This window comes from Artemia franciscana, chromosome 6 (assembly GCF_032884065.1).
Source record: "Artemia franciscana chromosome 6, ASM3288406v1, whole genome shotgun sequence".
In the NCBI taxonomy this organism is placed as follows: Eukaryota; Metazoa; Arthropoda; class Branchiopoda; order Anostraca; family Artemiidae; genus Artemia; species Artemia franciscana.
Window position 1 is genome coordinate 38,171,088 of NC_088868.1, and position 14,441 is coordinate 38,185,528.

Here is a 14,441-nt window from a genome sequence, read left to right on the forward strand (position 1 = left end):
ATAGTATTAATACTGCTACTACAGTTACTTAACTAATGACACTAAAGGGTGTTAAGGTGAAACTTTCAAGGAGCATATTTTGGAAATTTCAATTAAATGGAAAAACTATATGGATATAGGTTTTCAAAAGGTTAATAACATGTTTTACAGGTAATACACGTTTTTTAAAGGGTGATAAGCAACATCATAAGCAGTGCCACTCTATAGTGACTAACAACTTTACTGTAATTTTTAAGGGAGGTGTTTAGATTGGAAGTTAAAAGTTCTAATACCCTTTTTAAAAGTCTAAAAAGATTGGAACGCAAGCAGCACTCTTTCCAGGCCAATTCCTTTTCCTAACACATCCAATAAAATTTTTAGCCCGCTATTTTGTTCAGCTTAGTAGAACAGTCAAGTAACTCTGGGCCAATATGTAACGTACAACACTTGCCCTTGGGACTTTGAGTCGTTTTTTTTTTTCATCCACGGATGCATAGTGTTTTTTTTTACTTTTTGACTATTCTGCACAAGATAGCTGTTCCAAAATTTTGGTAAATAAACAAATGATGATTTGATAAGTATGGTATATAAAATCAATGAATCAAAAGAGGATTTAGAATATTGACTATAAAATTATCTATAGTATGCATTGAAAGAATAACCAATTGATATGGTCAGCACCAGATTTAATCGGAAACTTATTTTATTTTGCACTACCAAAATTTTTTGAACTTTGTACTGTGGAATGACTTGGGACTGGGGTTTAGGCTTGTTTCGTTTCTATTACTTTTGACTCATACAAAGGAACTAGAACTTTCAGTTTCCTATCAAGTAAGCCTTTTGCTAAGTTTATAAGGCCACCCATTCCATAAAACAGGGCAAATTTATTGAAGAGTTGCGTATACTTCTACCTCCGGGCTCTGGGGGGGGGGAGTTCTGAACCATGAATGCTTTGTTGTAAGAGATTTGGAATATTTTGAACAAAATGGATAATTCAAAAAATTGGCCGAATATATTTTTGGAAAGAGGCCGTGGGACAGGAGCAAATAACCCTCTCATAAGTTTTGACTCTTGAAATTGGAAATACAACTTTCAGTTTACAATGAAACTAGTCTCTTCCAAAGTATATACGGTCATGCGCTCACTAAAAACCTTATATTTCCCCAGGACATAGCTTACAATCCTTGCCACTGGTTTCTTGTGGGATTGTTAATCCTGGAGGCTTTTGACTATTTCGAACAAAATGTCTATCTACGAATTTCGATCGGATGCATCTGGGAAAAGAGGTTTTAGGAGGGAGAAGTGGGGGCTTGTTAAAATTCGATTACTTTTTACTAAAATTGGGAACTGAACTTTCAATTTACAATCAATTGAGTCTCAATCAAAGTTTATTCTATCCTCTGTTATTAAAAACTTTATATTGTTCGTTTTATAACTTATAACCCACACCCCCGGCTCTGCATGGCTGTCAGTCCTGGAGACGATGACTATATTATCCTTGGCTACATGATATTGAACAAAATGATTATTTCAAAATTCCAAATTTTGAAATTCAATCGGTATTTGGGGAGAAGAGGGTACGCGGGGTAACTTTTGAGGCATAAAGAGGAAAGAGAAATTTCATTTCTAATTGAAATCACCCTCTTCCAAAATTTATACGACCACCCTTTTCATAAATACCCAATATGCCCCTGAGGCATAATGTACAACCATTGCCCATAGACACTAGGAGGTTTTTCCAGCCTTAAAGGAATTGCTAAATGTAAACTAATTTGAATGAAATAATTATATTAAGAGTATGATCGGTTTCATTTGGGGACAATAGGGCGTATGGTGGGTTAGCTTCTCTCCAATCACTTTGACTCTTGAAAAGGGAACTACAGCCAAACTTCATTCTGTCAGCTTTTTTACAAGAGCCCTATATTTACTTATGGCATCAGTCCTTGCTTTCATGATCTAGAGGTTGTAAGGACCCTAAATGACTTATTATGTAATCTTTGAACTATTTTGAACCGAATCGTTATCTTAAAATTGTGATCTGAAGCATTTGGAGGAAAGATGGCGTGTTTGGGAGGGGGCGGCTGTTACCCTCCGATCACTTTTGTCTCTTAAAACGGGGAGCTAGAACTTTTAGTTTTTACTTAAATGAGCTTCCTCCTAATCTTGAGCTCATGGGAATTATCTCAACTCTGGAGTTTTATTTAAATGATCTATGGACTATTTTAACAAAATAAGTATTTCAAAATTTTTATTGAATGTATCTGGGGAAAATAGGCCATAGGGGTATAGTTGCCTTCTGATCACTTTTGACCCTTAAAAAGGACGCTAGAACTTCCGATTTTTAATCAAATGAACCTATTCAAAATTTATACGACCACCCGTTCCATATGGAGCACCTCTGGAAAAAAAAGGTACTTGGGTCTTAGAGCCACCGCACCCAAGAAGTGAAGTTTGGTCCTAATGAAACAGTTCTTACTTCATAATATGCAAAATAATTATAGCTAACACAGTTTGCATGCAGACCTTCTATACTTTACTGCCAACCCCCCTAATTTGCAAATATATAACCTAAATTATGTATTTTCAGTAAATCCCACAATACATCTCTCTTGTTTCAACCCGTGTACCTGTGTATTGAATCAAGTGTGACGAACCAAAAACTGGACAAGCAAGCTACGGGTGGGATAATGCAATGAAAATATATAATTTATTCAATATTTTTGCACATTGGGGAGTGTTGAGGGGAATGAAGTTGGCCAGGCTACGGGATTAATTCACAATAAGCCTTAATACACATATGAACTTAAAAATGGCATTGTTTGTGCCACTTATAATAAATTTTTCAAACCTGTTCTTACTGCAGGAAAGATGAAATGGAGGCGGAACTGATGGAGAATGAACCCTGCAATCACCTTGAGAGTTCACATCAGCCACAATCACCTAGTCCTAAACCAATAGGAAGACCCAGAACAGATATTTCTGAATATAAACCTTTACGCCGACCCAAAGCGGATGTTCTAGAAGAGGAAAAGTAAGTCGTCACACTAAATTTTATTTATTTTCAATATCCTATTTTGCTTTTAAAAAATCGCAAAAACTGTAAATTTCATGTAACTCATATTTTCTCTACTTTTGTAGAGGAAGGTAGGTAAGTTTTATTTTATCCACAATACAAACATAAATAAAAAAATGACAACACTAATAAATTGTTGCAGCAAAAAGGAAGTCCTAAGGACTTGTGCTGCAATTTCATATTATGATTTACATCTTATAAATAAATATCTAAACATAACATCTCATGATTAACCACCTAGCCTATCTTATATATAAAAAATAACAACACATACACATGAACAAAATACAACAAAATAATCATATTAAATATCATTTACCGGTATTAAGTCCCCACCCCACATCAATAAACTGCAAAAAAAAAGACATCAAAAACCTTCTGCCCTTCAAAACCTATTACTTAAATGAAACATTTTCAATTTATTTTTAAACCCATATAAAGTGACAGACTCCCTGATGCCAGCCGGCAAACCATTCCAAACAGAAGGCCCCAGATTCCGAACCACATATGATGATCGAACTGTTTTTCTTTGTTCATGGGTTAAAAGTTGTGAATTTCTTGTATCATAATTATGGTACTCCTGATTCATGGAAAAATAATCATGAAAATACTCAGGGCATATATGTTTCATGCTCTGGAACACAAAAATTGATGCCTGGTAGTCACGAATCTGACCAACATTTAAAACATTACACCGGGAAAAGCTAGCAGTAGTTTTGGATTCAACCTGCACTTTTATGTCCGCAATCAATCGAATGCTTTTATTTTGCAAAATCTGGATCCTTTTATAATTAGAGAAGAAATTACTAGCCCAATGAACACAACCATAATCTATATAAGGATGAACAAGGGAAAAATAAATGATTTTTAAAATCTTGAACGGAAAAGTTTTTTTTACACGTCTCAAAATTCCTAGACCCCTAGCCATTTTAGCACCAATAACACTGCAATGCCTTTTCCAACTAATATTATTATCTAAATAAAACCCCAAATACCTAACTTCAAAAACTTGTTTAATGGGTAAATGTCCAAAAAAAATGTTATTATTATCATTAAGTAACCTACCTGTTCTACTAAATATAATGTAATTTGTTTTAGATGCATTAACTACTAGGGAACTACCTATTGTAAAACTGCGCAAACGTTCAAGTGCCAAATTAGCCTTATGTGCAACCTGCACCAAACAACTACCAATTACTGTTATCGCAGTGTCGTCCGCGAAAGAGGTCAGCGCTTCAACTCCAACATGTGAAGCCAACGAATTAACATAAATAAGATAAAGTAGAGGTCCCAGCACGGAACCTTGAGGCACTCCACACTTAACACCGAACTCTCTGCTTGATATATCTGATAAAGCAACTTTGATAGTCCGGCCATGCAAATACGATGAAAACCACTTTACACAAGTACTACCTAACCCAAGCCCACTTAGTCTACTAAGAAGAGTATTAAAATCAACAGTGTCAAAAGCCTTACGGAAATCTACAAAAACAGTTAAAGGAATCATATTATTTTCAAATGCATTATCAACAAAACTTAAAAGATGGTGTACTGCATGACTAGTGGAATGTTTACTTCTGAAACCAAACTGTCCATTATACAAAATTTTCTTCGAATCCAAAAAATCATACAATCGTTTATAAATAACTTTTTCATAAATTTTACTAAATAAAGGTAAAATGGAAATTGGTCGTCAATTACAGGGTTCTGAGGGGTCCCCACCTTTATGTAAAGGTATGATTTTAGATTGTTTCAGTTCGACGGGAAATGCCCTTTAACCATTGAGAGATTAATTAAATGAACCAGTACCGGTAAAAGATACACCGACACATAATTAAAAGCCTTTAGGTTCAATCCATCTACACCAGAAGAATTTGATTTAAGGCTACAAACAATTTTTTCAACTTCTTCTACATTACATGGTACAAATTCAAACCCATTCTGCATGCTTGAAGGATTTACCTTAATGTTGACGGCACAACTACCTCTAGACACTTCATTCTGTATAACACTACCAATTTTCGAAAAATAATCACCCACGTAATTTGCTATTTCCAATTTATCATGAATAATTCTATTACTAGTTTTTAAATTGGTTATACACATATCTTTTTTTTTCACTTCCTATCACTTCACGGACAATTCCCCAAGTATCTTTTATATTACCTTCCTTAATCTTCAAACGGTTTAAATAATACTCATTCTTTGCATTTCTTTTTGAATTATTTACATAATTTCTCAACTCTTTAAACTCATTTAAAATCATTTCAGATGGATTATCAAGATATTGACAATACAACTTATTTCTTTGTCTTATTAAACTCAAAATTTCATCATTTATCCACGGCTTTCTCGGTTTAGCTTTCTTGCAATTAATTTTATTCAATGGGCAATTTTTCTCAAACACAGGGTAAAGAATATCTGAAAAAATGTTAAAAGCTTTTGAAGCATCATCCTTTTCATTGTAAACCACCTCCCAATCCAACGAACTAACTTCATTTTTAAATTTAGCCAGATTAACTTCTTTCATGTCACGCCGAAGAATCTTGTTTTTTCTTTTAATTTTACAATGTGATAACTTCTGCAACAAACAAAGAAGCGGTAAGTGGTCCGAACCAGAATGGATTAATACATCACACATGCTATCTTCCACCATAACTTCAGTGACGAAAACATTATCAATCAAAGTTGCAGAATGGTCTGTTAATCGGGATGGGATAGAATTTAATGGGAAAAGACCAAATGAAAGCATGACATTAAGGAAATCCAAATTTTTGGCTTGAAGATCTAATAAATCAAAATTAAAATCACCTATGATTACAATTTTATCAAAATTTCGATTTATTTCAGATATTAAAATTTCAATTTCCTCTAGGAAAAAATCCGGACTAGCACCAGGGGGTCTATACACCGATGAAATAAGAAGTGGATTATTATTACTTGTCACTATTTCAATAGCAAAAGTTTCAATCTTACCTTCAATCCATAAAGATAAATCTTCCCTTACTTTAAATTTTATATCATCCTTGATTATGAATGCTAAACCTCCCCTTCCCATCAATGACCGGTTCTTGGAAATAAGTGTGTAACCTGGAAAATTAAACAACGAAGCAGGACATTGTTCACTAATAAATGATTCACAAATACCTATCACTTGCACCTCACTGTTAAGTTTATTAATTATATCAACTACATCTTCATGTGAAGTAGTTAAATGACAATTCCAGTGGAGAATCTGGAATCCGGACAGCATAACGGGTGCACTCACATCATCTACTGCAACATATTTACTAAGCCTTGCAGGCTGTTTATCCGAAAATTCCGACCGGCTACCAACGTCACTCGACAAAATATTCTCCAACGAAAAGCGATTTTTTTCTAACTGAAGTAATCGTGAAAACATTCATAAATAATTTATCCTACTTCCTATTAAAGAACTATTACTACGAAAGAATGTAAATACTAAAGTACACATTTATAACTACTAAAACGAAAAAAAAAACAAAAAAACTCAGATTATATGTCGTCACAACTCCACAGTCGGCGTGTCCGAGCGTCATTTCCAGATCGAGCGAAAATACGGCCGTGATCGGACCATACGTTGTGGTTACCTAACCTATCACGAGCCAGTTGCAGAATTTCTCGTCGCTTCTTAGTTAAACTTTCAGACACAAATATACCAGATTTGGCCAGTTTGCTCTTAGCAGCAAATACCTTTCTAGCCACATCCTTAGACGAAAACTGGGCGAGTACCGGTGCAATCATATCAGGCCGCGTAGGATTCTCTGGAAGGGTAAATCTATACACTTTTGTTAGTTCCGAAACATAAACTTGTACGCCCATCTTTTCCGAGATAATATTATTAATACACGATTTTACATCAGCACCCGGAGCTTGTTTGACACCACTGAAAATAAGTGAATCCAGCCTATTTTCCTGCTCAATATCGTCAAGTCTACTTTCGATCTTTTTCACTCTCTCTTCGAGTATCATGAAGCTGTTTTTTAGTGATTTTAGTTGCTTTTCGATAAAATCAAATTTTGGCGAGTATTCCACCATCAAAGAATCATATACGTCAGATATCATTGATTCAGCCGAGTGCGGGAGTTGATTTTTTATGCGATCGGAAACTTTACGTGAGATTTCATCCCTGAGATTCGCTTTTACAGCTTCCAATTCTTGTTGAGTCTGAGTTAGTCTCATGTTCAGGTCAGAAGATTGGTTGCCCATATCCGGGCTTGAATTTGACGGATGATTTTTCGAAAGATGTCCTGGTTGTTCAGTGCTGTTAGAACCAGTGCCCTTGCGCTTAGGACGGGACGACATCGTAAACTACTAATTAGTAACTCTAATTAACATGAGACAAAGACTTACACGCAAGGGGGGCTTTTTTTACGACCCCCCAGCTTCAAATAGTGCCAGATATTATCCAATTAGGTTTGCAGCAGGCTAATCCATTGAGCTTCGAAATTTATTAATATAGTACTTTTTGTTTTGAAAAAAAAAACTTCCTTAGATTATACAATGCTCGGATTTTACTTTTCTCTCTCTGCTTTTATTTAGTTGAAGTTAAGGGAATTTGATATCCAGTATGGTATATGTATAATCCAATATAATAGAGGTAAACGAGTCAGCCACTCTAAATCTTTTTCACTCTTTTCCCTTGAAGTTTATTGTTTTGAACTCATTAAATTTTCTGAAACCAGTCATGGAAGATAAAATGGAATCTGATATGTACTTTTGGGTAGATTTTTCTAACTATTTCACGGGTCAATTTTGAGATTCAATACCTGGTTTCCTGTGCAACGTCGTTATCGGAGTCGCAATCCCAGCGAAGGGATTAAAAGTCGATAATACAAATTAAATGCTCACTTCATATACAGGATTGAAATTTTTCATAAAATTGTATGTGGAATCAACTATAAGTATACTGATACTAGGTAAATTTCTTTCTATTTACTTTAATTCCATTTAGTACGAAGTTACTTATTGTCATTAGATAACGAGGAGATCTAGGTTCCTTTTTTTACACACAGACTCTTGTTTTTCCTATGATGATAATGTCAGCTTCAATCAGAAAGTAGACGCTTATTCAAAAACGATTTTTTTTATATGAATTAATATACTTGAATCTACAGTGCTTGCAAATACAACATGTCTAATAACTAAATAATAAATTAGGTGATTAGGCTCTAATTTGGTATCTTTGTCCTTTTTATAATTTTGATTATATGATTCTATTATAAAACGCATAATTGCCCTTTTCATAAATGGCACTTTGGGAGCCATTCCTGGCGTAAAAAGGCATTGAAGCATGAAAAAACCTCATCCGAAACTCTGTGGTCGAAAACCACTCTGGTTTGCAACCCCTCGTCTCGTAAGCTCTTCCTTCCAACATAAGGTTCTTAAATCATTTGACGATTTCTTAAGAAATAAGAATTAACTCGGTACTGCCCCAGTAGTGGTAAAAAAAGGATGAAGAAGAAAAAAAGGAGACACTTTAATGTTTCCAATCAAAAGTTGATTTTGTTGTAAAAAAATGGACGCTATAGTTATCCTGCCTACTGCTACAAGTGTCGTTTCTAACGATCAGTTGTGTTAAAGTATTGAAGTCCAAGAATTAAAAATGATCATATTTTATAATCTTAGGAGAAGTACAAATTTTTTTTTTGCAGTGTTGTGATTGAAAAAATGCATTGCTAACAACACGAATTTCTGCAAAATATATTAGCTACAAATATCCAATTCTTTTAATGCCCTTCAGGTTTAAAATTAACCTGAATGTAAACATTTGCGCCGACCAAAAGCGGATGTTGTAATAGAGGAAAAGTAAGTAGCCACTCTAAATGTTGTTTATTTTCAATCTATTTTGCTTATTAAAAATTCGAAAAAATTGCAAATTTCATTTACCTCATATTTTCTCTACCTCTGTAGACGAAAAGTATGTAGCATTAACTTTCATTAAGCTGAGTTTGTAATAAATTAAGCTTTGAAATTCATTAATATAGTAATTTTTGCTTTGCAAAAAAAGCTTCCTTAGATTTTACAATGCTCGGATGTTACTTTTCTCCTCCAGCTTTTATTTTTTTGAACTTAAGGGAATTTGATATCCAATATGGTATATATAATCCAATATAGTAGAGGGAAAGGAGTCAGCCATTCTAAACTTTCTTAGCTTTAAAAAATAAGCTGCAACAGCTACTGCAGCCTTGAAAACTGCAGATTTCTTGCAGAAAAAGTTTAAGAGGGATACGAAGGTATGTGTCTAGATCTTTTTTTTCCTTAGGAAACTTTGATTTGACTTTTGTACTTTTTTCACTTAAGCGGTACAAAGATCTTTTATAAGGTATAGTATGAACATTTTTAGAAGTTAAATAACAAACATAGTTTACGTAGCTTACCATTGGGTTTTGGTGGATCCTCACCTCCCTGGAGTCATGGTTTTCTAAATAATTTTTCACTATTCGGCTACATTAAAAATTTTTATTTGATTTTATAGGGGAAGAACAAACAAAAAGGGCCTGAGAAAGCAGGGGAGACTGATGACCTTCCAATCATTTTTGAGTCTTAAAAATTAGATTCCCTAATTTTCATTCTAATGAGCCCCCTAAGAAACATCCATGAAGATCCAATTATCTTGAAAATATATAAAAGAAGGAAAGAAATGCACAAAACCATTAACACATAAAACACCGTATACATTTTAAACACGTAAAACCACAGAATCTTAAAACTTTCGTATTATTTGTTTCTTCATACCTCATTTACTGGCAAATTAAAAACAAATAATCACCATCATTATCGTTCATTTTATACTAAGTTTAACACAAACAAGGGATAAAACCGGGCTGCAGAAGCAAGCTTCTAGAGGAAAGAAAGAGCTTTTTTTTAATATATCGAAGACTAACGTTATGAAATGGAAGTTTACTACGAAAAGGAAGCAAGAAAGGGTCTAAATATTGAAGCCTGGGAGGCAAATTCTTCACTACAACCTTACGATGTTATATTATTTACTTAAGCAGATGTTTATTCTAAGTCATGATATGGGTCAGAACTTTATACCAAATAACTTCAATTTTCTTACTTACGACTTTCTTCTCTCTTCTCTTTTTAGTTCTTTTCACTTGTGACTTTTTTTACTCTCTTCCCAACTATTGATAAATATTAAGAAGATAAAGCAAAAAGCAGAAATAGTGCTCTTTTTGAGTTCCTTTCATTTATGGTTTTTTTTCACTTCTTAGACCTGGACACCGCAATCTGTCTCATCATCAAGGCTCCTTTCATCCGCAGAAATCATCTGAAAGTGCAAAGTATAAGGGCGCTACGGAACTCCTTCCAGAGGTTAGAACACATCCAGGAATAAATTTCAATAATACTGTTCGTTCAAGAAATAAACATTTATTTGGCTCACAAAGAATTACTTCGTCTGAAAATGATTTTCAGCAGCCTTTCAGTCAAAATTATATGCAGCACTACAAAAAGCTACTAACATCCCGAGTGCCCTTTAATCAGGTAAGGTTTTGTTTTCTTAAATGGTTCTATAAAGGTCTACTTGTTTTTAATGGCATTCCTTGCGCAATGTCTTATCCCTTAAACAAATACTCCTGATCTTACGTGCGCAAATCTAAACTTTTTGTCCCCTTTATAGCATTGAGTTCCATGTATAGCTCAGTTAACCATCGCACCGTATCCTTTCAAGATACAGATAATAATTGTACTTTGTTTATTTTCTTTCTAAATAGATAGAGCTACCTACACCACCTTATAAGGATATATATTTTTTTGCTATTGATTTAAGATGATTTCCAAGTTAGTTATATTACTTTATATAAAGCTGACGGCAGTGTCTGTGTCTTGAAATATTTATAGTGCAATATTTTAGGAAAACTTATGACTGTTTCTTTGAGCAGAATCCTTTTATGCACAGTAGGAAAATCATAATACTGCCCTTCGTAAATCCGTCATCCAAATGTAAAGTTTCATGGTCAGCGGTTTTTTTTTGTTATCAAAAGACAACATAATTTTAGACAGAAAAATTAAGGCGGTGATTAAGTGAACTGATGGAACTCGAAAATCCCATGTTAAATTGAAAATTTATATTTAAAAAGTACTCAAGTATTGATTGGCGGAAGATGCCGCTTTTAATATCAGGCCATAGCTTCTTGAAGATGCTACAAAATGTTTGAAAGGATTTTGTTCTATTTCCTCTAATTGCTTAGAAATCTTAGAAAATGTCTAGGTCTTTTTCACAAGTGTACTCTATGAAGGATATTGCTTTTGGAACAAAATCGGTACTATCGTGAGCAGAAGACAATAACCTATAAGATGATTGGAACCATTTTTTGATGTATTTTCCTGTTTTCTAACAGTCCCCTAGAATATTTTCAGCTACCTGAAATTTTTACAAGTCGGTTGCCAGAAAGAATCTTTTCAGATCACCGATAATATCCCCCAGAGACCAAAATGACAAGCTGGTATAATCAGCTGCTTGTTAATAGAGGTTGAAATTTTCATAAATTATTTCAATGCAATGAAGTAACCTAGAAATGAGAAATAGCCAGGAGCCTTCAGTAAAGTTGTGCACACAAAGCCGAAATCATGGGGAAAATTAAATCAAAGCGAGGTATGCATCTTAAAAGTGTTACCACACATAGACAGCGCCTTTGTAAAAAAGTATTTAGAGCTTGGTAGATGCAAATATCCAAAATACCTAATAATGCGGTACGCCGAAGAACTAGACAAGTCAAGAGATTTAGGTCAAGCGACAAACCTTGAGATGGAGCAGAACCCCCTAGCTTCTTCCCCGTTGCCCTATCGGATCGTGACTGGTGGTAGAAACTTGGATTGCGATGAATTGAAGGATTGCCGACGGATTTTTGATCCTGCATTTTTCATGCGCGATCTGGAGATTAAAGTTTGGAAGCACAGGTGAGCTTTATTTTATACTCTATTTATTAAGCCGAATTCTTATGCGTTTTCATTTAAAATGTTTTTAAAAATCAAAGAAAGATTTTTCTTCTGGGTCTTGATAAAGTTTTCAAAGATTCAAAATTTATTATCAAAACTTATTATTATTTTCAAAGATTCAAAATTTAGTAATTATTTTAGAAAACTGAACCAATTATGCCTTAGACGATGCAGCATGTCAAGTTTGGATACAAATGTTCTAGCCCAAAAAGGAAGAGAGGGAGACGTTTTTTTTTTAGAGAAATGGTCAAATAATTATTTTATTAATTAGGTCAAATAAATCAGGACCAAGAGACTGTATTTGCAGGAAAGATAAGAAGTTTTTGTTTGATATACCATAATATGTACTTAATAAGCAGAAGGAAGTAGATATACTGACGATTTACAACAGTAAAAACATTACAGAATAATAATAGTGAAAAACAATACTTTTATTATAATGGTCGATTGTGACAAAATAACAAGAGCTAAGGGCTCATGTAGCACTTGTGACGAGGTCGGAAGAGCCAAGAGCTCATATGGCATGAGCTGTAGCAAAATTTTAAGAATCAACAGATCGCTTTAAAAGGAAAATCAGAGGCTTAATGCCGGTCAGGACTAAAAATAAGAGCTCTGAGTCACAAGGTCCTTCTAAATGTCAAAATCCATTAAGATCCGATCACCCACTCGTAAGATAAAAATACCTCAATTTTTCTATTTTTTTCCAAATTAACAACCCGCAGCTCCCCCAAAGACAACGGATCCGTTCCAATTATGTCAATCATGTATCTATAACTTGTGCTTTTTCTTCCCATCAAGTTTCATCCCGATCTCTCCACTCTAAGCATTTTCCAAGATTTCTGGTTTCCCCGTCCAACTCCCTCCAATGTCACTGGATCTGATCGGGATTTGAAACCTGTGTTCTAAACAATAAGATCCATCTAAATATCAAATTTCATTAAGATCTGATCAGCCGTTCGCTTATCACCTCCGAACTCCTTCCGTTTTTTATTTTTTCGTTTTTGAGTAATTTTTTTGAAGCTTGTGTCCTCCAATTTTCATTCGTTATGAATAACATCTAAAAATTTCGCAGTGGAGCGGCATCGACGACTTCGTGTCATTGCTTATAGTTTTTGATTTGTGAATCCTTTTCGTTTTTGGGATTAACGACAGTTGTGACAACAAAGGTCCTTGCGCCGGTGGCGTATTTCCACTATTCAGCAATTTGAAATGTCGAACAAAACGAAGAAATGTTTATCGAACGATGGATCGGTTTCGAAGCATGACGACCCAGGGCCTTTACGATTCCGGGACTTTTGTTTAAATCCCCGCCCCCGAAAATAAGATCCTGGGAAAGGGTCTATATGTTGGCAAGTTCTTCAGTCTAAAACTTTTGGGAAAGTCTCATTCATTCTATTTAATTAAATATATATTTTTTTTTAGTTGCAAAGACATCAAGGACGTCCCAAATATGATGTTTGAAAAAGAATATCTACAAGGACTCCGAAGTAGATTTGTATTCAGATGTGAATCCTGCAAAGAGGAGGAGTCAGTATTTACCGAAGCTCCTCCATCACGAAAAAAAGATAAAAATGCACCGCAAGCAGATGACAGAGAGACCAAAAATTTAAATCGTGAGATGGTCCTGGGAGCAATAAATGCTGGACTTACGCATGCCCAGATTGAGGAGCTTTTTTGTACATTAGGACTACATATTTCAGCGTCTGTCGTGTTTTCAAAGTAGGAGCGTGAAATCTGCGAGAAAACAGAAAAACTCCTTGCCGAATATTTATTACAAAATGGAAAAGCAGAAAGAGAGGCAGCTTTGAGAGCTGGAGAAGGGTTCGACCACGAGGGTCTTGTGCAGACAACTGTAATTGTTGATGGAAGTTGGTGCACGCGAAGCTACGGGACTCGTTACAGAGCTTTATCTGGATGTGGTGTGGTGATTGGATACTACTCTAAGAAGCAGCTCCATATTGGCGTTCGAAACAAGTTTTGTGCTATGTGCTTTCGTTACAGAAATTCGGAAAAACCCCATCACAAGTGTTTTTTGAACTGGGATGGACCATCAACAGGAATGGAAGCGGACATAATAGTAGAGGCATTTCGCTTAGCTCCAACAATGCACAAATTAAAATATAAGAGGTTCATTGCTGATGGAGACTCCAACTTGTATAATGAGTTGATGGCTAAGGTTCCATACGGACGGATGATTGAGAAAGTGGAATGCGTAAATCATGCCTGCAAATGCCTTACATCGCGATTGTATAACAAAAGGAAGACTGGTGGCCAAGAATGCTCAAAAAGGCTAACTCCAATAATGATTAAAAAGCTAAGTGGGTACGCCCGGGCAACGATCATCCGAATTAGCCAAGAAGGCAAAGGCGCAAAAGAATTAATAGAGGCTCTTAATGCCATTCCTCACCATTTCTTCAGTGGT

The 14,441-nt window shown here is 34.9% G+C and overlaps 1 protein-coding gene across 1 annotated transcript in view; it reads left to right on the top strand.

Annotated features, from left to right (window-relative positions):
* The window catches only part of LOC136028394 (uncharacterized), a 93,039-nt gene that overhangs the window by 5,880 nt on the left and 72,718 nt on the right, over positions 1-14,441 (top strand). The window contains exons 2-3 of the mRNA XM_065706209.1: positions 2,843-3,010; positions 10,294-10,564. Coding sequence (XP_065562281.1) covers positions 2,853-3,010; positions 10,294-10,564 — 429 coding nt within the window. The 5' untranslated portion in view covers positions 2,843-2,852. The remainder of the gene's footprint in view (positions 1-2,842; positions 3,011-10,293; positions 10,565-14,441) is intronic.